This window comes from Haplochromis burtoni, unplaced genomic scaffold (genome assembly GCF_018398535.1).
Source record: "Haplochromis burtoni strain Fernald_Lab_line unplaced genomic scaffold, NCSU_Asbu1 Contig_143, whole genome shotgun sequence".
NCBI classification, from domain to species: domain Eukaryota; kingdom Metazoa; phylum Chordata; class Actinopteri; order Cichliformes; family Cichlidae; genus Haplochromis; species Haplochromis burtoni.
The window spans coordinates 1,300,021-1,325,151 of record NW_024582504.1 but is presented as its reverse complement, the minus strand read 5'-3'; the positions used below and the strand labels follow the sequence as shown (position 1 = coordinate 1,325,151).

General features: G+C 41.8%; 2 protein-coding genes across 3 annotated transcripts in view; both read left to right on the top strand.

Moving 5' to 3' along the window:
* Positions 1-14,430, top strand: part of kirrel1a (kirre like nephrin family adhesion molecule 1a) — a 32,753-nt gene extending 18,323 nt beyond the window's left edge. Inside the window, exons 3-15 of one of the 2 annotated variants that reach the window (XM_005931608.3) lie at positions 1,384-1,533; positions 1,625-1,782; positions 1,908-2,058; positions 2,431-2,536; positions 2,754-2,902; positions 3,082-3,209; positions 6,583-6,709; positions 6,985-7,085; positions 8,476-8,692; positions 9,044-9,151; positions 9,425-9,552; positions 9,880-9,957; positions 11,857-14,430. In XM_005931608.3, the coding sequence (XP_005931670.1) occupies positions 1,384-1,533; positions 1,625-1,782; positions 1,908-2,058; positions 2,431-2,536; positions 2,754-2,902; positions 3,082-3,209; positions 6,583-6,709; positions 6,985-7,085; positions 8,476-8,692; positions 9,044-9,151; positions 9,425-9,552; positions 9,880-9,957; positions 11,857-12,519 (2,264 nt within the window). In that variant the 3' untranslated portion in view covers positions 12,520-14,430. Of the gene's footprint in view, positions 1-1,383; positions 1,534-1,624; positions 1,783-1,907; positions 2,059-2,430; positions 2,537-2,753; positions 2,903-3,081; positions 3,210-6,582; positions 6,710-6,984; positions 7,086-8,475; positions 8,693-9,043; positions 9,152-9,424; positions 9,553-9,843; positions 9,958-11,856 lie in introns of both variants that reach the window. The other variant, XM_005931607.3, reaches the window with a different exon arrangement.
* Positions 14,431-15,396: 966 nt separating this feature from the next.
* ndufs2 (NADH:ubiquinone oxidoreductase core subunit S2) lies at positions 15,397-25,109 on the top strand. Its single transcript, XM_005931605.3, has 14 exons — positions 15,397-15,554; positions 18,346-18,449; positions 18,857-19,047; positions 19,202-19,322; positions 20,665-20,777; positions 21,782-21,856; positions 22,021-22,098; positions 22,224-22,309; positions 22,619-22,738; positions 23,589-23,718; positions 23,992-24,087; positions 24,240-24,323; positions 24,733-24,790; positions 24,882-25,109. The coding sequence occupies exons 1-14, from the start codon at positions 15,448-15,450 to the stop codon at positions 24,917-24,919; spliced, it is 1,401 nt and encodes a 466-aa protein (XP_005931667.1). The 5' UTR covers positions 15,397-15,447; the 3' UTR covers positions 24,920-25,109.
* Positions 25,110-25,131: the final 22 nt, after the last annotated feature.

Genomic DNA, 25,131 nt, shown 5'->3' with positions numbered 1-25,131 from the left:
CTCCTCTCCTCTCCTCTCCTCTCCTCTCCTCTCCTCTGTCATCTTATTCCTTTGTGACCTTCCCATCTAAGATCCCTTGTTCCTTTCTTTCTCCTTTGCTCTCCTTCTTTCAGCTGCCACTGTTGCACTGAGGCCTCTCTCATATTCTTCTTTTAACTTGTCGGGCTCGTCTCTCCTTAGCTTGACACACTCTTATTTCATCCCCTCCTCTTTCTGTCATCCTTTCTGTCATTTCTTTCTCCTTCGGCCTGTCCTTGTCTGTCCTGCCTTTTCCTCATTCCTCCTTACTTTAGTTGATTCATATTATTACTGTAACAGTCTAGTGCCTAAAGCTTGAAAAACAAAACCCCCCCCAAAAAAACAAAAACGTGAATGAACACTGGCCACTTAGTGCACACATACTCTCACTGTGTGTGTGTTGTTTGTGTATGGAGCACTGTCCCTCTGCCCCCCACCACCATCCCTGCTTCTCTGGGCTTTTCATACGCTTTCTCGCCCTCAACATTTCACATGCAAATGCACGCATATACAAGGCACACGCATGCACAAATGCATGCAGAAAGAAGGACGCGCAAGGTTAGGCGAGCTGCAAGGCTCAGTTCAGAGGCTGCACATGCAAACGGCAGCAGAGATCTATTTTTTCACATGTGAACTACGTCTGGGCAGCAAACATGAATTCTGCACCATGGACTAGAGTCGATGTGAGTCCTCTAAAACGTTGCTGTCATAATGCATTCATCTTTTCCCCCTGCTGGGTAAAGAGAGCAGGGATGCCACCTAATGGTGAGAATGTATAGTGTATTGTCACACAACTGGGTTGTATGCTGGATGGGGGAAGGGAAGATTACAAGGCTGTGTCTCGTGTGTGTGTTTTACTGTGCATGCGCATCGTGAAACTAAGTGAATGCATGCTTGTTTTTTTTTAAATCAGTCACGTCATGTGGCCGTGCTTTGCTCTGTTGTCCTTTACGCTGATGGTTAAAAGGTCCAATTTCTACCTCACGTATGACACATATCTGATGATTGAAATCTGCGTGAACTTCAGCAAGCTGCAAGATATTGCAGAATATGTTGGGCCCTTGACCTAACTACCCATGTGACTATGGGTAGTTAGAATTTGGAGGTTCAAATATAAAAGATGAATAAAATAAAAAAACATAAGCACACAAGACAACATTGATACGTGGGAATAGATTTGAGACTACAGCTAAAATGTCAACATAAGAGTGGAAATACAGATTAAAAATGTCCCTGTTGCTTGTCTTTTTATTGTTTTCAGATGTGCCGGAACCCTAAACAGATATACAAAGCAAGCAATAATATAATATGCACTCTTTGTTTGTTGTGAAGCTATATCCTTGGTTTGTGTATGTGTGTTCCCAGCCTGGCCCAGGTACCGTGTGCTGCGGGTCCAGGAGTTGGGCCAGTACAACCTGGAAATCCTGTCAGCTGATCTGTCCGATGACTCCCTGTATGAGTGCCAGGCGCCAGATGCTGCCCTGAGGTCCAGAAGGGCCAAACTCACTGTCCTCAGTATGTTTGTGTGCATCTGTGTCTTTGCACATGACTATGGGATGCACGCGAGACGGTGTTTGATTCTAACTGCGCTCTTTTTCTGCTGCAGTCCCCCCAGACGACCCAGTGATTGATGGGGGTCCGGAGGTACTGCTGAATGCAGGGGAGTCCTACAACCTGAGCTGTGTGTCTCGAGGGGCAAAGCCGCCCTCCATGATCGAGTGGCTCAAAGATGGTCTACCTGTGGAGGGGGCTAACAGCATCACTGTAAACCTAAAAAGACAAACCCACACATGAGCCTAGAAATACTGAACACACATACACAGTATCTGCAGTTCTAACACTCCTATATGTGCGTATCTCCCTCTGTCTTCCTGTCCTCCAATCATCAGGAAGTGCTTCCAGACAGGAAGCGGGTGACCACACGGAGCTATCTGCCTATCCAGCCGGTTGACACCGATACTGGGAGGAACTACAGCTGTGTGGCCACCAATCTGGCTGTTCCCACTGGCAAAAGCACAACCGTCACTCTTAACGTGCACCGTAAGCAGTGATTTTCTTAATACAGACAAGTTAGCAAACTGAGAAGAAAAATAATGTATTCCACATCTCATTCAGATTCCCTGACTGAAGGATAAATACATATATTAACAGCAAATATTTACTACAGAGACAAACACAAATATAATGACTGTTCCCCCTGCTACTTTTATTATTATTATTTTTATGACAAAAAAGAACAAGCATCATAATTTTGAATGTATACCATCTGCCACCAGATAAAAGCTTTTATAGCAGCTATTAAGTAATGCGCGGCAGCCATTTTGCATCAGCCTGTCCTCCAGATTGCTGCATGCATTAGATGTGCTAGGGCCTGGTCTTATGTGAGTCTCTTTTGCTCTCTCTCTCCTCCAGATTCACCAATAGTGACCTTGTCCATTGAGCCTCGCTCTGTCCTAGAAGGGGACAGAGTCACTTTCACCTGCCAGGCTCACGCCAACCCTCCTATCATGGGCTACAGGTCGGCTTCATTCTCATTTTCAGCATGCTTCTTAAAGTAGCTGCTACAAAGTCAAAGTGACAGATTTTAGTTTCAAACTAAGTTATGGTTTCTTTTAAATCCACTCCGTGTACTCAGGGAAACAATTTTAGGTTTCAATTCATGTCACACATGCTACTCATCTTTGTGTTTTTCCGGGTTTTTTTTAGTACATCTAACGCACTGTATTAAATCCTAGATGGGCTAAGGGCGGTGTGGTGCTGCAGGGTGCCAGGGAAAGCGTGTTCACCACCAAGGCCGACCACTCCTTCTTCACCGAGCCGGTTTCATGTCTTGTTTTCAATGCTGTGGGAAAAACCAACGTCAGCATCTTGGTGGACGTTCACTGTGAGTCACACTGTAGTCATCTCACTATGTTCAATAAGTTGCGGCCCACTTCACTCACTACGGTCCAGAGTCAGAGGGATAAAACACACCGTTGTTGTGTTTCTTTTTCTCCGAGTAGCTTTTCCCCTTTTAGTCCTACTGCATTATTACTCTCTCTCTCTTTCAATCTCTGTCTCCAGTCGGTCCAATCCTGCTGGTGGAGCCACAGCCAAAAACAGTAGATGTTGACTCTGATGTGACCCTCAACTGCAAATGGGCTGGAAACCCTCCGCTCACACTCACCTGGTTCAAAAAGGGTTCAAACATGGTAAGAAGCGCCCACGCTTTGCACATTTTCCTCTGTACTTGTGCTCACACTGTTTTTACAGGTCACACTTTCTTCCCAAGTGTCTACAAAAGCGCCCGGTCATCGAAAAGCATTATGTTATATTTTCAAACACTATCTTTTATATTTATAACTTACATGAAACTAGGTTTTGATTTGTTGTCTATAGTAATATGATTCCAATTTAGTAACTCTATCCTAATCTATAATCAGCAAAAGGTATTAATAATATTTAATATTTCAAATATGTCAATAAAGTTCTTTTCAATTAGAATTTTAGAAAATCTGTTTGTTGACAAATGTCTGGCTAACTATTAGTAACTTGTCGCTCACATCTATTGTATTTCCCCCCCAAAAATGGTAAATTTAGTTGGTGTTTGCAAATAATAACCTGTATGTAAAAAATGAGTGTAGTGATCATGACATCACTCACTGGTTTACAAAGTACCATTTTCTATGGAGGATCGGGAGATGATGATTTCATGATTTAATATTGACTTGTGGAAAAAACTATGAGCTAGAAAATAAGACATTAATACAATAATTCATTATCTGATCATTTCATGGACAATAAAAATGGGAATTATAGATAAATATTTCTAAATTAACTATTAATATATTAATAAATACTTCAAATAGAAAAAGGATTTACAGAAAAAATCTCAATAAACTCTCAATAGGAAACCTCATTTAACCTCATGTAGTTAATAAGCTATTGGATTAGCTGCTCCAGTTAGCATTTAAGTAAATGTTTGTGCTTGTTTAAGGAGACTTAACCTCGTGTATGACTGAGCCTGTATAAGAAGTATGCAAAGGGACACTGCAGTGAAATGATCCTCTAAGTGTGCTCTGGTGAACTCAGCCTGACCACCTGTTATAAATAACGTGCTAACATGGCTAACCGTAGCATCACTTTTAGCCTCATGTTAGCTTTTGAAAATATTACTAGCACTAGCTAGCTATCGTTTTTAGTAAGCTCGTTTGCTTTTCACAAACAAAAAGCCTGTCACATTTACACACAGTGTTAGAGCAATCACTGAAACATACAACCTTTAAAATAATTATTAAAATGCTCTCATCAGTCCAGATATTACCACATAACGTTCTGATGCTTAAAAGACTTTAGACAGGGTGATTACAATGACAGAACAGCAGTTCAGTCATTTCTTTTATTATTGATATTCAACAAAGTATGAAACACTGAATTATGAAAGTGCAGGAAAGCCAAGGACACGTGATTTCTGATAGACGGATCATAAATGGCCCAGCATTTTTCAAAGAATGCAAGCTGTCCAATTGTATTGTTTCTGGAAATTGCACAGTTGGATTGATCAGTTCTGCAGAGCAGGGCATGGTACAGCTCAGGGATGAAAACTCTGTCTGTTCATCATCTACCTGAAATTGAGTTATTCATTATTTTGCCTGTTCCTATATCTTGTGCTGCTCAACAGAGCTGTAGACAGGTATAGACTTCTGGCTGATCTTGATGAGTGGTTGTTGCACAGAGGATGCAAAACACTGATGTTTGTCTCCTCGCCAGGATTAAGCCATCCCTCAGCTTTAAGGTGAAGGAAAGTGGCATAGAAGAGATTCAAGGAAATATTCAAATACGTTCCTCAGCAGCTGCTGATGAATTCTAAAAAGAAAGAGTCAAAAATGCTTGCAGGTCACTTTCACCATTCACTTAACAGTGACATCCAACTGCTGATACATTTGAATAACTCTGATGTATAAAAGAAGATTTGGCAGATTTTTCATGGGTGCAACCCACATACACAACTCTGCTGCTCAACCGACAAATGCATTTTCTTTACAAATGTGGCACAATTTAAGGGAAATTAAACAGGCTTTCAAATGGTTTGAGATTTACTGACAATAAGCAAATCTACCAAACTCATACATCAGATGTGGTGTGATTTTGCAGGACTTACGGTATGTTATTAAACCTTTGATGGCTAGGTGTGCAGTGCTCCTTAAATGGTTTTCATTGCTTAGATTTGTGTCAAAGTGTGTGCACTTGTGTAAGTAAGACAAATGAACTGAAATCAATAGCATCATCTTTAGCCTTTCTCTTGATAGAGCGCAGCAATACAAGGACTGACAGACATGATCGCCCTGTCAAGTCTTTTAAGGCTTCAAGTATCAGAAAATTATGTGTTAACATCTGGACTGATGAGTCCGTGTCTACTGCCATTTTTGTTTTACACACAATTCCTCTTTTTAAATAGCATTTTTGAAAATCAATTTTTTACACTGTAAATTTGAAATATTTTTTTATTGAGAGTTATTTTTGTTCTGTAAATCCTTTTTTCTATTTGAAGTATTTATTAATGGGATAATAGTTAATTTAGAAGTATTTATATTTCTTATATATTCTTTCTTAAATATCTATAATTCCTCCTTTGGATGTTGATTAAATTACTGTCTAAATAAATAAAATAAACATCACAAAATGCTTTATTTGATCTCTGACTCTTCTGGACCTCCATATTTTTGGCCAACACCCTGTTTCTTTTTTTGTTTTCTTCTTTTTTGAGTTTAAAATGATCTGAGATCTAAGCCATTATAGAGGGAACCCTATTCTAACCTTTGCACAAAGGTAAAGCAGGCATTTATGGAATGAATTTTGGTGTGTGTCACTTTGACTCTTTATGGATTATTTGCCAAAAATTCAACACAAGCTTTTAATAAAAGCAAAAATATTGCTTCTGTTTTGCCTAGGGTTAGAGTTATGGTGGGCACCAATGACAGCTCAGATCTCAGAGGCTCAACATGGGGCTCTTTGAGGATTGACTTGCGTCTGGAACCAGCCTCTAATGGTTATTCGGCACCGGTTACCTCTTTGTGCTGTTGCTACCATAAGTGTCACCATGGACTGTTTGGTTAGCAATAAGGCTGTTTATGTTAGCTACGGTGACTTACAGTGGGGAAGAGACCATCACTAAGACAGTAAAAGAAATGGGCTTGTTACATGTCTTTGTTTGGAAACTGTGGTCTGCCTTGGCCAAAAACCACATCTGTATAATTAAACACGTTCAGGTGTTTTTCTTTCTACATGCTTACATATTTAGACATAATTTAACATGGCTAATTTTCAGATGGATTTGGTTGCTAAGCGTCTTCAAAACCTTTGTGATAGGTTAAAATTGGATGTGCATGTTTGCATTGTTGGCAATTTAGAGTCAGAGTGGAAGAACACGTATACTTAAATACTATCTACGATGGGATCTTTTGAGATAATACACATGGACCTTTTTTCTCCCTATACACTGTACATGTGGACCTTTATTCTGTTTATTCCTTGCTGCAGTTTTGCAGATGTCTTGTTTATATTTCTTTTTTCACTCCCCCACAGGTTCTGAGTAACAGCAATCAGCTGTTTCTGAAGTCGGTAAGCCAGGCGGATGCTGGCCAGTATGTATGCAAGGCTATCGTCCCACGGATTGGAGTAGGAGAGACTGAGGTCACGCTCACAGTCAACGGTCAGCAAACATCAACACAGTTTAATGTGTCACTGCTTGTAAACGAAAATGTTGTACTTTCGAAAAGGTCAGCGTCTCTGTAATTGAAAGGAAAAAAAAAATGCTATATGTCTAAAGTGGTGGGCACTTGTTTTTGACCATCCTACACCTCCTTTTGAACAGGTCCGTAAGGTCAACAGTTAAAAAAAGAAACGAGTGATAAGCTTGGGTTTAGCGGTTTTTAGTAGTTTCTTTTACATTTTTGTTAAATGCATCCACATGTTCTCTCCCTGCAGGCCCACCCATCATTTCCAGTGATCCAGTCCAGTATGCCGGGAGAGGGGAGAGAGGAGAGGTGAAATGCTACATAGCTAGTACACCTCCTCCAGATAAGATAGTAAGTGAAAGGAAATGTGACTCATTTGTGGCAAAAAAAAACGAAGATAATTTTTTCTACATTTTAGTCCAGTCCCAGAAAAACGCCAAACCAGGAGAAGCTTTGGTCACAGAGACAACAAGGTTGTGCCTTTTAGTCCGACAGCAGTATCTATTTTATGGTTACTGTACCTTCCTTTTCGTAAATGGTTCTTTTCCTGCATGGCGAATGCTTTTAGGCACCGACACTGTCCCCTTTTCTATTTGAGTGGTGACTCACCCTTAAACTCTCCTAGAATGTTCTTCCATCCCATCACATAAACAAACCAACACTAAGCCGGCCCGCTTTTAGCTCTGCGTCAGAAATCGTCCTGGATGCTTTCCCTGCTTGGTTGTATCACAGAAACGCAGCAGTAGTAGCTCCGCGGCTCCCCCGCCTCTGTGACTGATCCATCCTGACTTGCGTTGCACGCTTCTAATGCAAGTGGCGGTGGTTTGGGCAGAGAAAGATTTATAAAATATAAAAGACAGTGGAAGAACAGTTGTCCCAGTAAACGCCATAGCCAAGAGAATCTCCTTCTCTCGAATAAGTGGGCAGATTATGGAAACATGTGGGCTTATGTATAATTAACTCACCTTAGCGCAGTACTTCAGTGCTGAATAATACAGCTGCTTTTAGTGGCTTTAAGGCTGGAGGGTGTGCAAGATTCTCACCAGCTCATTCATCTATTACTGTCATGTCATTCTACAATGTTAGTGTGACACATTATAGCCAGTTGGCATTTTTAAAAGAAATATCTTAACAGCTACGATCACCCTGTTGTGTTGAGAAAAGCAAATATTTAAACAGCGGTAATTTAAATTTTTTTGATTCATGTTTGAAAAACTGAAAATGTAGGGTGGCGATAGCACAAATCATTAAACTGCCAGTTACTTAGATCTTCTGCATTTATTAGCCATACTGTGAACACTTTTATGTAACCAGTTCTGTTTCAGATACCCTTTAATGTGCTTGAATACAGCACATTAATATGTATTTGTGCACAAATGCATAACTGGAAGCATTTGACTTGACTGTGATTTGATAGCTGGGGTGGGAATCATAAAGTAAGTCATAATAATATCCTCATATGTTTCCCATGGTAACGACGGTATCACAGGACAACTCCTGCTAAAATGGTTGCAAGAGTAGGACTCGTCACAGTATTTATGTAACTTTATTATGGAGTGAAATGAAGTAGTGACTCCTGCACGGCTACAAAAAAATCATGACATTAGTGCAAAACACAGTGTGATGTTTTTTTTCTATACTGAGCAGGTCTTACACAGCTTTCCTGACTACAATGAATCTGCTCTTGAAGCCTTTTAATTGAATCTGATTTAGTCTAACGGGGTTTGTGCGTGCGCGTCAGGTGTGGGCGTGGAAGGAAAACGTGTGGGAGAAGGAGAAGGGGACGCTGCTGGAGAGGTACACAGTGGAGCAGAGCAAACTGTCATCTGAGGGCGGTGGCGTCCTCTCCACCCTCACCATCAACAACGTGATGGAGTCCGACTTCCTGTCCACTTACAACTGCACGGCCTGGAACTCCTTCGGCCCGGGCACCATGATCATCACGCTGGAGGAGACCGGTGTGTTTCACATATATTTATAGAACATTTTTCAGTGTTCTGGAGAAAATCTCAACAATGAAATGACCATCTAGTGGGAAGGAGAAGTGAACACAATTATTCAGAAGTTTCACAAGGAAAGAAGACAATGATTAGAGTACGAGTTTAAAACAAAATATGCACATAAATCATAGTAAAAACTGATTGTGTGTATGCATATAGCGACTAAAAGATGTTTCCTGCTTATATATTAAATTTTACATGTCTTGTTATGTAGCTTCATAAAATATTTGTTCCATTAAAGCCTTGCTGCTGCAGCGATGAGCAGACATCTGTAACTCACTGTTCCTCTCTCTCACCCTCTCATTACAGAGGAGGTTCCAGTGGGGCTAATAGCTGGTGGGACCGTGGGCTCTACCATCCTCTTGTTCATATTCCTACTGGTCCTCGTTCTCATTTTCTACCGGCAACGCAAAGGCAGTGAGTCATACTCTCCATATGCTTTCACGTACATTATAAAGAAAATCTGCAAATCCATTGTTTCCCATGCCTTTTAAGGGAGCATCGCAGATTAAATGCTTCATTTAATGCCAAAAAACGGGCAGCAAACCAGAGAAAATCAAACACCTACGACTTCCTCTCCACCGTATGGATGCAGGTCCCCTCTGAACTTGTTCCCTTCAGCTCACGAAAACACACCGACTGACAAGCGTGTGTCAAGCTGCATTCAACCTCGCCGTGTTTTGCTTCCAGGTCGGCGCGGGGTCACGCTGGGTAAGCCCGACATCAAGGTAGAAACGATAAACAAGGAGACCCACAGCTTAGAGGAGGACTCCGGCAGCGTGTCCACAGCTTCGCGCATGGTCAAGGCCATGTACTCGGTGAGAAGCGGCAGGGTGTGTGCGTCTGTGTGTGTGTGTTTGGGTTGAATACTGTTTACACAGCCTGTAGTTGTAGAAAAAAACCCTCAGATTAACTCGGTAACCTCTTCCTGCACCACACTGTGGCTTTTGACCAAAGAAAAACACCATGTTTTTTCCCTTTTAATCTCCCCTTTTTAACACTTTCAATCCCATTTTCTCTTCTCCTGTCACACTCTGTCGCCTCCTTCCCTTTTCCTGTCTCCTCCTTGTTTTTGTTTTTTTGTTTTGTTTTGTTGTTTGACGGTTTAGTTTCTCCCCTCTGTGTCCTTCTCTCCTTCCAATCAGCCCTTTAAAGATGACATAGAGCTCAAGTCTGACCTCCGCAGTGACACCCTGGACACCCGCCAGGAGTATGACCTCAAGGTGAGATCACACAGATGCCAGAAACATTTGCGTATGTCAGTTCAGGAATGAGTGTTCTTCAAAACGTTGGAAAAAAGTACGATTTCTGAAGCCAGATTTTTCCTTTGGGCTAATCGTCTTTTCAGCAGAGATGTGTTCTGCCTCATTTGCTGGTGGTATGCTGGGAATAGTGTAAGTGCTGTACTCAGTATCTGTGAGAATGTTAGAGTAGGATATTTAAGATCAAATTTTTTCAGTGCAGCTGGCCTTAATTGCTGGAGCTCTTTTGGTCTTTTCTGCCTTTCCCTCTCAGTCCAACTGTGATGTAACTCTTCCCTCTGATTACATAGCGAGCTGGCTGCAGAGTCATTACAAGACAAAACACAAGAAGACAAAAACTCCATAAATTGGAAAGAAATGTTTAAAAGAACAAACCAGGTTCAAGCACGCTCTGCCTATTTAGCTGGCATGAATCATTTACACATTTTGACACTGTGGGGTTGGGCTAAGGTGATGAATGAATTTTCACGCAAACAGCTGCCAAAATGTTCTTCTGAACTCCCCGCGCCCCCACCCTCCACCCACCATGAATATTTTGTGAGGGCAAACAAACCACCCCACTAGCTGAAGTGCTGCCTTGGATCACTTTGAAGAAACAGAGACATGAATCCGCCCCAGGAGGTTGTTAGATCACCCCGACAACTGCCTCAGCCAGATTGCTTTTTTTTAAAAATTTTGTTCTTCCTGCTGCCTGAAGCAGCAAAACAGTGAAGCAAAGTTGGGTGGGAGAGAAGTCTGAAAGACAATGAAATTGCAGAAACATGTTAGATTGAGCTGAAGAGCAAATTGCGATGTAGTGAGCAAGGAAAGCATCGTTTCATTTTTAACGCAGGCATCCTGGGGTCAGCCCTGCGTGTTGTCCTGCTGCTCATGGACGCTTAAATTCAGCAAGAATCAGAATTTCTTCTTATTGTTAACTTGACTAATCTGGTCTCCTGGGATACAAAATACACAATAAGAATACCTGCCAAATAAAAGCCCAAATTGTGTATATACACTGGAAAGTTGATATCTCTGTGAGCTGCTAACAGCAGTTAAAAACACACGTAAACATAACTGTAGAATGATGTACAAATTATACAGTTATTTGCAGTTTTATCATCGGTTCATTTTTGACAAAGCATTGATATTTCATTTTTAAATGGCCCAGTTATCGTCAGCTTTTTAGGACACCCTTAGTGTAATGTGCATTTTCTTGTTATTTTATATTTGAGTGAAATTCATAACAATAAAACAAACGGTGAAACTCGTGTGTTTCTGTTAGCAAATATTTGAACTGAAACTAATGAGATATACTCAGTGTACTCTTACATGCTATCCTCTTCCTTTCTATAATAATTTTGACCACTGGTTAAATATTGGTTACACATTTTTATGTGCATAATTTCCAGCTTTTCATTAAAATTATTACGCATGCATGCAAATGTAAAAACTGACAAGCAGGGTGACACGATGTCACGGTTCTCTCAGCTGTCGGCTTTGATAGGGCCGTGCTGCAGACGAATCATGCAGGGTGCTTTAGCCTTGAGTGTCATTTTTGAAGATTCCCAAGAAATCGATTTGCACTCATTTCTGCAAAGGACTTGAGCAGCTGAGTCACGATTAAGGAGCAAACTGGCCACACAGCACGATTTTAATGAATCTTCACCTTGATGTTAAACAGCTTAAAACTTGCGGTTAGCCCTGACCTCTGACCTTCCACGACTACAGAAAAGTCTCTGAGAGAACAGAAAGGAACATGATTTACTACAGAGACCTTTGAACTTTGCTAAATTGTTAAAAAATCATTAAAAATAAACTCTCTGAACTCTTTTTACTCATTCTTTCTTTTGTTTCCTGCTGTCTTGTTTCTCTCTTCAGGACCCAACCAATGGCTATTACAATGTGCGAGCCTCCACCCACGATGAAGTCCGTCCTGCCTCCCATTCCACCATGCACTACTCTGACTACCGCTCCCCCACGGGAACACCAGGGGGAGCTGCATCTATCAGCAGCAGCACCGGTGGCTCAGGTGCCACAGCCAGCGGAGGAGCCCCAGGGCCCCCTGGCCCCCTCACGTCACCCGGACGCCCACAAGCCTGCTACGACCCGCGACCGCCTTCCAGACTGTCCCACATCAGCTACGCCCAGTTCAACACATTCACCCGCGGGGGCCAGAGCCAGCAGCCCCCGGCTAACCCTGCCCCTGCCACCAGTGACTTCCCTGGAGACTGCAGCCTCTTGGACTCCACTTCCCAGCTGGCCTACGACAACTATGGATACCCCTCGCACTACCAGACCTACCGAATGGGTTTTGCACCATCCAGCTTGGCTCCTCTGGAAGCCGGCCCGTCTTACGAGATGTACGGGGTAGGATCTGGGGTGGGCAGCCCTGGGGTTGGGGTTGGCCCAGGAGGCCCAGCTCCCTCGGGATCAGAGACTGGACTAGGAAAGTACGGCAGCTCCACTCGCTTCTCCTACACCTCACAACACTCTGACTACTCCCACAGCCGGCACACACAGCGGATGCAGACTCACGTGTGAGACAGAGATGCATACCCGCCTCACAGTCTTAGCTGCGCATGAGGAAGCATCTTATAAATAGAGTCACACCTGAAAACACTCAGTCACAAATTGACATGCACACATTATCACACACTAACATGAACACACCCTACTAAACACAAACACAACTACAGAAGACAAAAAAAACATGACACACACACACACAGGCACAAAGTCAGACAACCATGCCCGTGAGACGGGGGTAGGGGAAACAAGCAAGGAGCGAGCAAAAGAGAGGGTGGATAGGAAGGCGCTTAATGAGACAGGGAAGGGAAATTCCACAGTTTGGAATTCCCTCACTCCCGATGCGTTTGTAAATCTGAGCTCTGAAAGAGCGGACGGTGCAAGTCACAATCAAGATGGGTAATGAGAGCAAGAACCCGAGAGAGGACAAGAGATCGCTGATCTTTGGAGCCCATAGCCTTTGCTGTGAACTGACGTTGTAAAATGATGAGAGAACGTCTTAAAAGCAAACTGAAAAACATAGTACAAACTGATCGGAAGAAACCTCAACCGGTGGAAGTCATTCCTGGCCGTCATTTTAACTTTCCTTTTTGCTGGTTGACTTATTCAGTGATCATAGAGCACATATACATAGTAGCCCAGCGCGCCCTTGTGTACAGTGGCACTTGGCCGTCATGCCTGTCAGGCAGGGTAGGGGACTGTTGGGCTGGGGAGGGGCGGGGGGGGCTCGGGGGGGTTGTCGTCATTTTGCACTGCATCAACAGTATTCATGCTTAGACGTCTTAGACATCTATATCTGTGTTATGTCTTCTTTTTATTTGCACACAAGACTAGAGCTTTGTATTCTATTTTTTAACATTACAGAATTATTTTTGTCAGTGTAAAAACATGTAATGTGTACGTACGGACCAAAACTTTGAACGAGAGCGCACGTAGCTCGGGCCTGAGGGAAATCCACTGAGACAAGAGTGCCAACAGAAGAGCCTGAATTCAGGTTGTGTTTCACATCAGAAGGCTGTACCAGTGTATAAAAGAAACCTAGTGCCAAGTGTTCATGTTGTTCTTCACCTTAGACCATGTATATGCAGTAGAAGCTCCTACTATTGGCGGCTGTTGCTTTACAAACCAGGCTTGGGGGCCTTGAGTCATTCCCAGACAGTTTTTTGTAGGCTGGAGCCTTTATCTCCGAGCTCCGAACTACAAGCCTGGTGCAGACGGAGAGAGAAAACACAGATGTTGGGTTTAGAGTGGCCTTATAGAGGAACATGTCATACATTTCCATTTTTGAATCATTCCTCATCGTCCATCTGCCAAAAATGGCCAGAGGAGAATGTGTAAGGAGAGGTTTAATGAAGGCTTGTCCACAATATTGACATGTAGTAGTGTATGACTGTGAGCGTGTGGGCGTGCGAGTGTGTGTGTGTGTGTGTGAGAGAGCGAGAGAGAGAAGGATCAAGGGGGAGTGCGTGGGCGTAGGCGCACACATCGATTTGTACAGCGTGTTTGTATAGATGCGTGAATGACTGCGCGTGTACGGGAAGCATACTTTAAACACGCGGCGCCCCAAACGGAGCGCTCGCGCCACTATTGTATGCACTTGCGTGTGTGCATGTCTGTGTCTAAAAGTGTGTGGGTGTGTGTGTGTGTTTAAAGTATACGTCCATATCATTTCTCTCACAATCCTGTTACAGTACTTTTATACCTCTGGTAGGACTGTATCCTGTATTATTGTGTCTTTGAATTTAGAAAAATCCAATGTTTATCTTATTGTACTGTTCTTCGTAGCAGAGAAAACTGTTCAAAAGATGTACAACGAACGTTATCAAACTCTCATTTTTTAATTTCATTACCTTCAATATTTTTTAAAAATGGTATGTAATTATTTTTCCACAGTATTACATAAATAAAAGCACTGTTTTTTATAAAGTGTGGCATTTGTCATCTTTGAGTAGGTGGAGATTTTTTTAACATGCACTGCTGGAGCTTCAATTCTTCATTGGAGAGTCCATTATAAGTCTGTAGTATGTTTATAGATGGCAGTACAAAGTGTTTTAGAAAAATAATAATAAACTTTTAATACTTTATCAAATTTTGGGGTCCTAATTTTGGCTGGTTTTTTAAAAACATTGAGTAAGTTCAATAGCCTGTGATTCTTTTTACCTTCCACTGCTGTTTTATATCCAATGTACCTGCTAGAGGTTACCAGCATGGGGGTAATCATTCAAATTCTTCCCATATTTATTAGGATCTAATTATAGTTAAGTTTAAATACAACCAAGACTGCACATGGATTATTGACTGGATGCACCATTGTATGATAATATAAGTGCAATATCCATCCAGGACAGAGAGACAGACAACCATTCAAGCTTGTATTCATGCCTGTGGTCAAATTAAGAATAACCAATTAACTATTAGTATAACTATTAGTAACTAAATGATGGATTGGGATTAAATAAGTTTATGCATCTTCCTGTTCCTTTATTAACATGTAAGTTATTTATTATTATTAATGTTTTGTTTTCCTTTTGATTTGCTTTTTTTGTTTGTCTTGTTTTTCTGTTTTTGTACTATTTAAACATGTTCAAAATAAAGATACAATACAATACAAATTAACCACCTGCATGTTTGTAGACAGTGAGAGCAAGCCAGAGTACCTGGGAGAACATGCCAAATCCACTTAAAAGACCTCAGTGAGAATTAGAAGTGAGAATTATTGATGTAAAAATGTAAGTTATGATATTAAATTGTTATTTCATTTAATAAAAGATATTTATAATATATATAATATTAATAATTCTTTATATTTTTAAATCTTCGTAGACATAAAAATAGAAAACAATGAATTGAACTACATTTACCGACAGGTGGCAGACACGACACCACGACTACAGAAGAGGAAACTCTTCTACGTCACTGGCCGGAGGTTGTCTAACAGCCAAGATGGCGGCCACAATGTTGAGGTCGCTTAGCAAAGTCGGACGTCCTTCAACAAAATTGTTATTAGGCCATAATGTGCTGAGCCCTGGCTGTGCGCTGCTGCAGAACAGGTATGAGAGCAAAAAGACAAACCGTGACTCCACGAGTTATCTTTGTCCTCATGACGGTCTTCGCTTAGCTCCTCACAGATGTGCATGCCGAGAGGCTCATGCTAGCAAAACGCTAAATAATCCGGCTTTGCTTCTATAAAACATCGCAGGGCTCGCCCTGTGCAGTTTGGTACTATGAAACTAAATGGAAAACATATTCATTGGCTGCTTGGCTATAACGAGTGCCCTCAGCAGCTTGTTTAGAGCATAGGTCAGCATCTCCCACTGTCGGGTTAACTGGAGATCTGCTGTCAGCGTGTGTCAGTGTTTACTACATCGGTGTTTCATGGTCAGTGAGGTCAAAATGGTTTTAACGCATAGACAGAAAATTAAAGGTTTTGGCACAAGGATGAAAATAAATAGATAATTTGGATGGTTTTGGAGGTGTAGTACGCTATGTTTAACTCAGCTCAGGGCTTCAGAAGGTCTCTGAACCAAATTCAGGGGGATATAAACCTGTAACTAGCATTATGCAGTTACAGGTTTATATCCCCATTGTCAGTAACTAGCATTATGCAATGCTAGTTACTGACATATTTATGCCTCTGTATATTTGCAATATTCAGCATTAATACGTGCTATTTTATTACCGTGGCTGTATGTTACAGGACTCATGCAGTGCTGTCAAAAACATGTACATGCTTACTACTTCTATAGGAGTTAGGAGGGCACAGAGCAGGCAGATGGTGCTAATCAAATGCATTTGAATAACTGATCCGCAAATGTTACCAAACTTGCTAGTTTTAGAGCATTCAGGTGTGTGTTAATACAACGCCACATTCTTTCCAGGGGTGGAAATCCCAACGAATGCAATCCACGGTCAGGCTGTGCAGTGCTCAGAGGAACTGGAAAATCCCAAGAGCTCCATCTTAGACTGTACAGGCCTGAGTTAGCATGTTAAGTGTTTAAATTCATGACAGTTCCCAGAGAAAAAGTTTGCAAAGTTCCTTCTGAAACCCCCCAACAAGATTTAATTATCATTTAATAATAGTATGTAAGTTCACGCACAAATCAGTGATTTGCTGAATGACATCACTTACAGTTTTGGCATTATCCCACATATTCTGGAGGATCTGTGGTTTTTTTCTCATTGCATTGTTGCTCTCATGCAAAGTCTTTGGAAAGCTGTACCTTTTCTGGCTTCCTTTTCGTACACAGTTGTTTCAGTGTCTTCAGGCTTCTTTCTTGCATTATTACCACTTTTTCCACTTTACCTGGAGCTCAGTGTATTTCCTTATGTAGACATGGGGCCTTGGCAGTATGCAGAGTGCACAAGCCTGCTGGCTCAGAGTGATTCTGATTTACTTACATACACACAATGGCAAGACCAAAATAGGCTGGTGCACACATTTCATAAACCTGATGGTAGTTTTGAGTGTGTGTTTGTTTTTGCGTGGGATAAGAGTGTTTCCATACATACTTATCTGCCTTCACACACATATGAAATTCATCAATAGGATTTAATATTATGTCTGCACAGAATTTCAGCTGTAACAGGTTCAGTTCTTCTGGGAAGGCTTTCCGCAAGGTTTAAGAGTGTGTTTATGGGAATTTTTGATCATTTTTTCATAAATACATTTGTGAGGTCATGCACTGATGTTGAACGAGAAGGCTTGGGTTTCAGTCTCTCCTTTAGTTCATCTCAAAGATGTTCTATCGGGTTGAGGTCAGGATTCTATCCACGCCAGCCAAGTTCGTCCACACCAAACTCACTCATCCTTGTCTTTATGGACCTTGCTTTGTGCATTGGTGCGCAGTCATGTTGGAACAGGAAGGGGAAATCCCCAAACTGTTCCTACAAAGTTTGGAGCAGGAAATTGTCCAAAATGTCTTGATATGTTGAAACATTAAGAATTTCTTTCAGTGGAACTAAAGGGCCGAGCCCAACTCCTGAAAAACAACTCCACACCATAATCCAGTGCAGTCACACAAGTACCGTTCTCCGGTCAACCACCAAACCCAGACTCATCCTTCAGATTGCCAGACAGAAGTGTGATTGGTCACTCCAGAGAACACGTCTCCACTGCTCTAGTTTCCAGGGATGGAGAGCTTTATACCACTCAATGCAGCTGCTCGACGATAAAAACCGATTCCATGAAGGTCTTTACGCACTGTTCTTTAGCTAATCCGAAGCCCATTGAAGTATGGAGGTCTGTAGAGATTCGGTCTGCAGAAAGTTGGTGACATCTGCACACTCTTCAGCATCCGCTGACTCTGAATGGATGAGTGAACACTTAAAATGAGTAAATGAGGGACAGCTGTTTCAGTCGCAGAAGTAAATCTACAAAGTTTCAAAGTCCAAACCTCAACCTCATTGAAACACTGTCGGGAGATCTTAGGAGAGCCTGCAGACCTCAATGATCTGAAGCCGCATTGTAAAAAAAAAAACTTGGCCAAAATTCCTCCACAATGACATGAGAGACTGATAGAGTGATGCACAAAACAATTACTCGACCTAAGTTCTGCAAAAGGTGGCCCTCCAAACTACTGAATCATTGACATATTTTGTTTTTCATGAAGAAAACTTTCCATCTCTGCATGTTTCCTTGATGAGCTACCTCTAACGATCAGTCCTCAGGTTGGCAGGCTCAGTTCCAAGTAACATCTGATAACGAGGTTAAGGCTTTAAGCAGCACGTAGGTAGCCTGAGGCACCACCTTTTTGTACTGCAGGATCGTGTTAGCACTGATAAAGGTCGCCACCCAGCCTCATACCTACAGCGCCTTAAAAATAACCTTGCTGTGTTTCACAGGCAGAAACAATGGCAGCCAGATGTGGAGTGGACGGAGCAGTTCGCTGGTGCAGTCATGTACCCCACTGCTGTTAATGAGAAGTGGACACCGCCCCCGTGGAATGGTAAAGACTGCTGTTCACCAACATCTACTCGTTTCAAATATTACTTTTTTCTTTTAATTGTAACTGAAAGGGAAAATAATGAGCTGCCAAGACTGCGGGAGAGTTGAACACAGTCCAAGTCTAAATGTATCATGTCAGCCTTTGGCAGAGACAGAACGGTAAAACGTTTGACTTATTTCCATTTTTGTCCTCTGTGTTTTCTGTCTGCCAGCCTTCATTAAGATGGGAGGCAGGTATTCAGTGTCTGACTTGCGCGTTTCTATTTCCACAGTGCACTTGATTTAAGATGTGCTCGTAGTTTGGGCAGCTTGTTCTGCATTATGGTTATTTGTTTGATGAAAACAAATGTGCTGGTCTGCCAGACTGGTCGAACTTTAGTTTGCTGTTTTGTACTCTTTGTTTTTCAGACAAAGATCCTCCTGCAGAGAAGGAGGTGTCCAACCTGACGATTAACTTCGGCCCTCAGCATCCTGCAGCTCACGGTGTGCTGCGTCTTGTGTTGGAGCTCAGCGGGGAGTCTGTCAAGAAATGTGACCCACACATTGGCCTGCTGCATCGTGGCACAGAAAAGCTAATCGAGTATAAGACATACCTGCAGGTACTGAACAATGGGATGACTTAAGTGGTCTTTGTACTCGCCAACTTCCAGCCATTACATACCTGTTAAATTATTTTGTATGCATGTAAGTGTAGGGGCAGTTTGTATTATTTTTGTAACCATCCTCATTTAAATAAAACACGTTCTGCTGCAGGCTCTGCCCTACTTTGACCGCCTGGACTATGTTTCCATGATGTGTAATGAGCAAGCCTACTCTCTGGCTGTGGAGAAGCTGCTCAACATCCAGGCCCCACCCCGTGCACAGTGGATCAGAGGTACTGAGCATGAGTGGTCAAATATGAAAACTCCTGAAGAAAAAATATTTTAAAAAACATTATTCTGGAAGTCTTATTTAACCACTATTAATGCCAAATTTGTAGTTTGCACTTATGTACTCATATCTACATTTTTTTTAATCTTTAGTTTGTGTATTTAGCTGAAGGAAACTGTGTTTTTTTTTCTTTCTATTTTCTGACAGACTATTAAGTCTGTCAGAAAATAGAAAAAAATAAAAATGGTATAAATTAAATAAATATAAATATAGCTAGGGGCAGGGATAGTGGGTAAAGTGGTCGCCCCTTGATTGGAAGGTTGGGGGTTTGAATCCACTAAACGGCTACCCCGAGGTACCCATTCACTGGGTGAATGGGTTAAATGCAGGTGAGTAATTTCCCTATGGGGATTAATAAAGTATGCATTACATTATTGTTATGATTGTAAGATGAATCTAAATTAATGTTGTGCACTTTCATGGTACTTGCTGGGCAAAAAAAAACAACTTTTAAAGCTTGATTTCATGAGCATTTAACAAACGTTTACATTTTTTTGAGTTTCCAACAGCAGTTTTCTTTGTCTGGTATGTTTGTTTTTGACCCTTTGCTTTAAGATGCAGTTAAAAATGACACACTAGGGGGCGCTAACTAAACATAAGCGCTGCTACTGTCTTCTATTGGTCCATTACAAAGTTCACAGCATAGGCTGCACGGAGATGTACGCTCAGTGTGTTTCTGTGCCACAGACACGTGCCTCTCACCTTTAGCCTTGTACGGAACAAATGAGGTTTCTGGTAGAGATCAGGCAGCCACAATTGCACAACGTACATGAACTTGAAGATCTGAAAAGACTACATTTTCCAATGTGGAGAATTGGAAAATGTAGTTGTGGTTGCTTGGATTCTTCCTCAACAGGAAACAGCGAGAACCAAGGATCAGAGTCGTAGTTTTGTTTCAAAGAGGATCACTTTAAAGTCGTGTCTGGCAACAAAAAGCGTCAACTACTGTGTTGACTGTTGTGTTGTGTACCTGCCTTTAATGTTTAGGCTCTATTTGTGAAGAGTTAACTTGACATATGAGCTATCTAGAGCTAACAGACCCTCTGTTCTTGCACTCAGTTAGTGTTCCTGGAGCTTTTTTGTATCTGATTGAATTGATTGTTTGACCAAGTAATCACCAATCTAATTTCAAGAAGCATTGAAGTGTTTAAGTAGATTTTTTTATTTTTTTTTATTTTACGTGGACGCTAACAAAACGTGTTGAACTGAAAGTAAAGTAAAACTTCACCAGTGAGCAGCTGGAACCTGTTTCCAGTTTGTTGAGCTCTGTTCTGTGTCGTTTGTAGTGCTGTATGGAGAGTTGACTCGCATCCTGAACCACATCATGGCCATCACCACACATGCTCTCGACATTGGCGCCATGACTCCCTTCTTTTGGATGTTCGAGGAGCGAGAGAAGGTAACGGAACAACAATCACAAGGTGTACTGTGGTTCTAATCTGGGGATTGTTCTAGTTTTTTTTTTTTTTTTGTTGAGTCAAGCCCGCTCCCAAAATCGCTGTATCTTTGATTCATAAACAGTAGCTATGTTCTCATCAGTTAGTGGCACAGTGACCTCCAGCTCTTCAGGTGTTTACTCAACAATATCCTGTGTGTGAGTCAGGATGTGGGCCACGTCTGACTTCACATTTTCACTGAGTCACTGAAAGTGTCCCAAAAATGACAGGACTGTAAAATGAGTCAACCGCTTGAGTCTGAATCTTCTGCTGGCGATACAATGTGATGATCTGAAGAGAATCCTGGTTTACAACATCCAGCGTAGCATGAAATGAGGAGTTTGTGGCTCCACGGTGATGTTACTTAATTCCGGGTTGCTTTGATAGTGAGATTCGGGTTGTCTGTGTTTTTAGGTCAGAGTGTTACTTATCTTCTTTTTGACAATACCCCACAAATTCACTAAGGGGTTCAGCCAAGTCAAGCAAACACAGTAGTAAGTGGTCATCAAAGGATTTGGTGTTAGTGAAATGAAAACTGCATCATCATAAATCCTGTCAACAGGTGGAATACGCAGTCCTCCAAAATCTACGGCTACACGGTTGCATAAAGTACTAATATGCTGATAAAACAATGGTACCCCGAATAATCAAAGTCTAGAAACTTCACACTGAACTTCAAACGTCTTGCATTCGGTGTCTGTTGACTAGACACTTGATTGCAGTGGCACCAGCCTCAGTCTACTCATTGAGAGTCTCAGTTGTTTGATTGTAACAGCATTCATCAGTGAAATGATAACCTATCGACTGGTACATACGATTGTAGCTTTTCTTTTAAAATAGGCCGTCTAATCCAGCGTATGAGTTTTGCCACTAATCCTGAGACTGTGACACTACTGTACATGGAAATGTGTGGGGGTTTTTTTCTTTTTCTTTTCTCTTTAAGTCTTTAATTCTTGTCTCCTCTCAGATGTTTGAGTTTTATGAGCGAGTGTCTGGAGCAAGGATGCACGCTGCATACGTCAGGCCTGGTGGCGTACATCAGGTAGGAGAAGAATTCATTACGTTTTTATAACTAGAAAGTTCAACACTTCTCTAAACATGCTTTTTAAAATCTATCTATAGATACATATAGATAGATATAGATAGATAGATGAGAGATGAAATCTAAAGATCAGTATAATATTGTTGCATTTGAATATGTTTCAGGATTTGCCTCTTGGCCTGATGGATGACATCTATGAGTGGTGTAAGAATTTCTCCATTCGGATTGATGAAGTTGAAGAGGTGAATGACTCCATGTTCTCCTCAGTTCTCCACGAGCTCTCAGTGAGCTCAAGCACGATGGGCGTGTGGAGCTTGTGGATGCAGTAAATTTAAAGTGACATTCATGTTGGATTTCCTTCATGCAGATGCTGACCAACAATCGTATCTGGAAGAATCGCACTGTGGACATCGGAGTGGTTTCTGCTGAGGAGGCCCTCAACTACGGTTTCAGGTAACCCATAAATGAAAGTTCACTGACATATTAGAAAATTAAGTTACACTGATGACAATGATGGCTTCACTTGCACAGTAGTGAGCTGTTATAAATGCATTCTAAATGAATAAACAAACCCTCCTAAAGGGAAGTGACACTGCTGTGTCAGAGGCAACGCGTGTTTTCAGTCTTAATAATGGTGCAATCTGCCACAAACTTATAAAATCAGTTTGTATAATTCATTTAAATAGTCTCCTTCTGGAAGCTGCTAGAAATACATGTGTTTGTAAACCTTGAAATGCATCACTCTGCTTTTTCCACCACCAGTGGAGTCATGTTACGAGGGTCTGGAATCAAGTGGGACCTGAGGAAGTCTCAGCCATATGACAAGTACGATGAAGTGGAATTTGACGTTCCGATTGGAAGCAATGGAGACTGCTATGACAGGTAAGACTCCTCCAGACAAACAGCCCGAGTCTTCTCTATAGCAGCCCGGGTATGAGCACGCCAGAAGAATATTTGGTCTCTTTATTATATATATATTCTTCTACTGTCTCTTATTATTGAGCAGTTTAGTCTTTTTGAAATGAAATACTTGTGATTTATGTGAGTTTATCTGTTGCTTTTTTACAAAAGGCTGTATATAGAACCAGGTCTTACCACTCGGCAGCTGCCATGGCGCATATCTCTGTTTCTGATCAAAGCAACACGATGTAAATTTAGCAGTAAATATGTCACCCAGTTTAAAACTCAGACGTTGAGCCTAGCAACAGAAAGCTTCACAGAGACATTATTGGCCAACTGTGTTTAAAAGGAATCCTGGTTTACGTGCCTACACGGTGAGAGCTTGATGCTCCTGGCTTTCATGAATGCAGCATAAATAATCAGAATGAGCCGTCACTCACAGACGGCAGAAGTTGGCGACCTCGTTTGTCCACAGAGTTTGACCTATTTTCTGATCACCCTCTTGGAGTGACTAAACATGTGGCTGCGTACAAAGCACATTGTGGTTCACCAGTCTCACTGGCATGAGTGGAACACATCCACTTCTGTTTTAATCAGTCAAAATGGCCCTGGGAACTATTTTTTTTCTCCTTCAGGTCGATTTCCTGTACTATACTATGCCGTAGTACTGTAGTTGTGTAATGCACTCTGAGCATGATGATGCCAGACTGAGCTGCTAACGTCTGCCCTCCACCTTCTCTGCAGAGTGTTTGAGGTGTATATCGTGTAGTGGCGTAGAGCAACATCAGTCCTGTGGTTTACTGCTACTTGTGTGTGTATGTGTGCGGCTCAGGTATCTGTGCAGAGTGGAGGAGATGAGGCAGTCCCTGAGGATCATGCACCAGGCGATGAACAAGATGCCAGAGGGCGAGATAAAGGTGGATGATGCCAAAGTGGCTCCGCCTAAGAGGTCTGAGATGAAGGTGTGTTGAGTAGAGAGGTTTCCTCTTTTGCTATTTACGTTCTTCTCTGTATTTCATCACTCGTGTGTTATTTCAATTTCTTGTTAATTTGTGTTCACTCGTCCTTTTTCAGAGTTAGGACAGTTTTATTGTAAAACTCAATTAAATTTGGCTGCACTTAAGGCTGGAAACCACCTGTACTTCCCCTCACCATTGTAATGTTAACATTCCCTCAATATACACTGATGCACTTTTCTTTTTATGCTTTCCCCCCCACAAACTTAATTTTGCTAGATGTCCATGGAGTCTCTGATTCACCACTTTAAACTGTACACAGAGGGCTACCAGGTCCCCCCAGGGGCCACATACACAGCTGTGGAGGCACCTAAGGTGAGAGCACTCAGTGTAGAGTATAAGGACAAATTGTGCAGTCATCAAAGTGTACGACTAAGGCTTTTTGAGTCTTAATTAGATGGGACTTTGTTGTGGTGTAATATGCTTATTGGAGTGTGTGTGTGTGTCTGTGTGTGCGTGGCTTGCAGGGAGAGTTTGGTGTATATATGGTTTCAGACGGCTCCAGCAGACCCTATCGCTGCAAGATCAAAGCCCCTGGATTCGCTCACTTGGTGCGTACTTAAAAATTTCACACGACACTGTGAAATATTAAATACTCCCACCATCAATTATTCAGCTCATTTAACGGCTTGTCCTCTAGGCTACTTTGACTTCATTAACTATATTTTATTAAGCGTTACGGAGCAGTTGTTTTTTTTTTTTTTTTGTCCAAAGCTCTCCTCGGCTTCCTTCCTGTTCGTCTTAGCTCATGGGTAAACGAGCTAATGCAGTTGAACGTCGTCATTAGAATTTGGGTTTACAAGGCTAAAAATGTGTTTGAAGTTGCATAAACAAACTAATTGAGTCGTTACTGTGATAACTCGAGGCTATAATCTCATGAATTAAGACAACTTTTGTGCTCTCGTGCATACTGGAAGCTTCACTTGCTCTAAATGTTACTTCATGTTTGCTTCTTTATAGGCCGGTCTGGATAAAATGGCCAAAGGACACATGTTGGCAGATGTGGTGGCCATCATTGGTGAGAATGTCACAATAACTTAATACTTGCAGACATGCAGAAGCGAGCGTGCAAACGGAGCTGCTTCACATCGAGTGTTATCTTCTTGCAGGTACGCAGGACATAGTGTTTGGAGAGGTGGACCGTTAAAGCGATACTCTTAATGTGTCGCTTCCCCAGCGAGGACTCTCTCTCTCTGTCACACCACTATCTTGTCAGACGGGCTTTCTTCCTGTTCTCTTTTCACTGTAGTGAGCTTTTTGACAGGCGGCTTCGTTTATCACCATTCATGTACAATGCCCAAATCAACCTAATAAATATTTTATGTCTGAACAGTAAACGCATCTGTTTTCTTTGTCCCA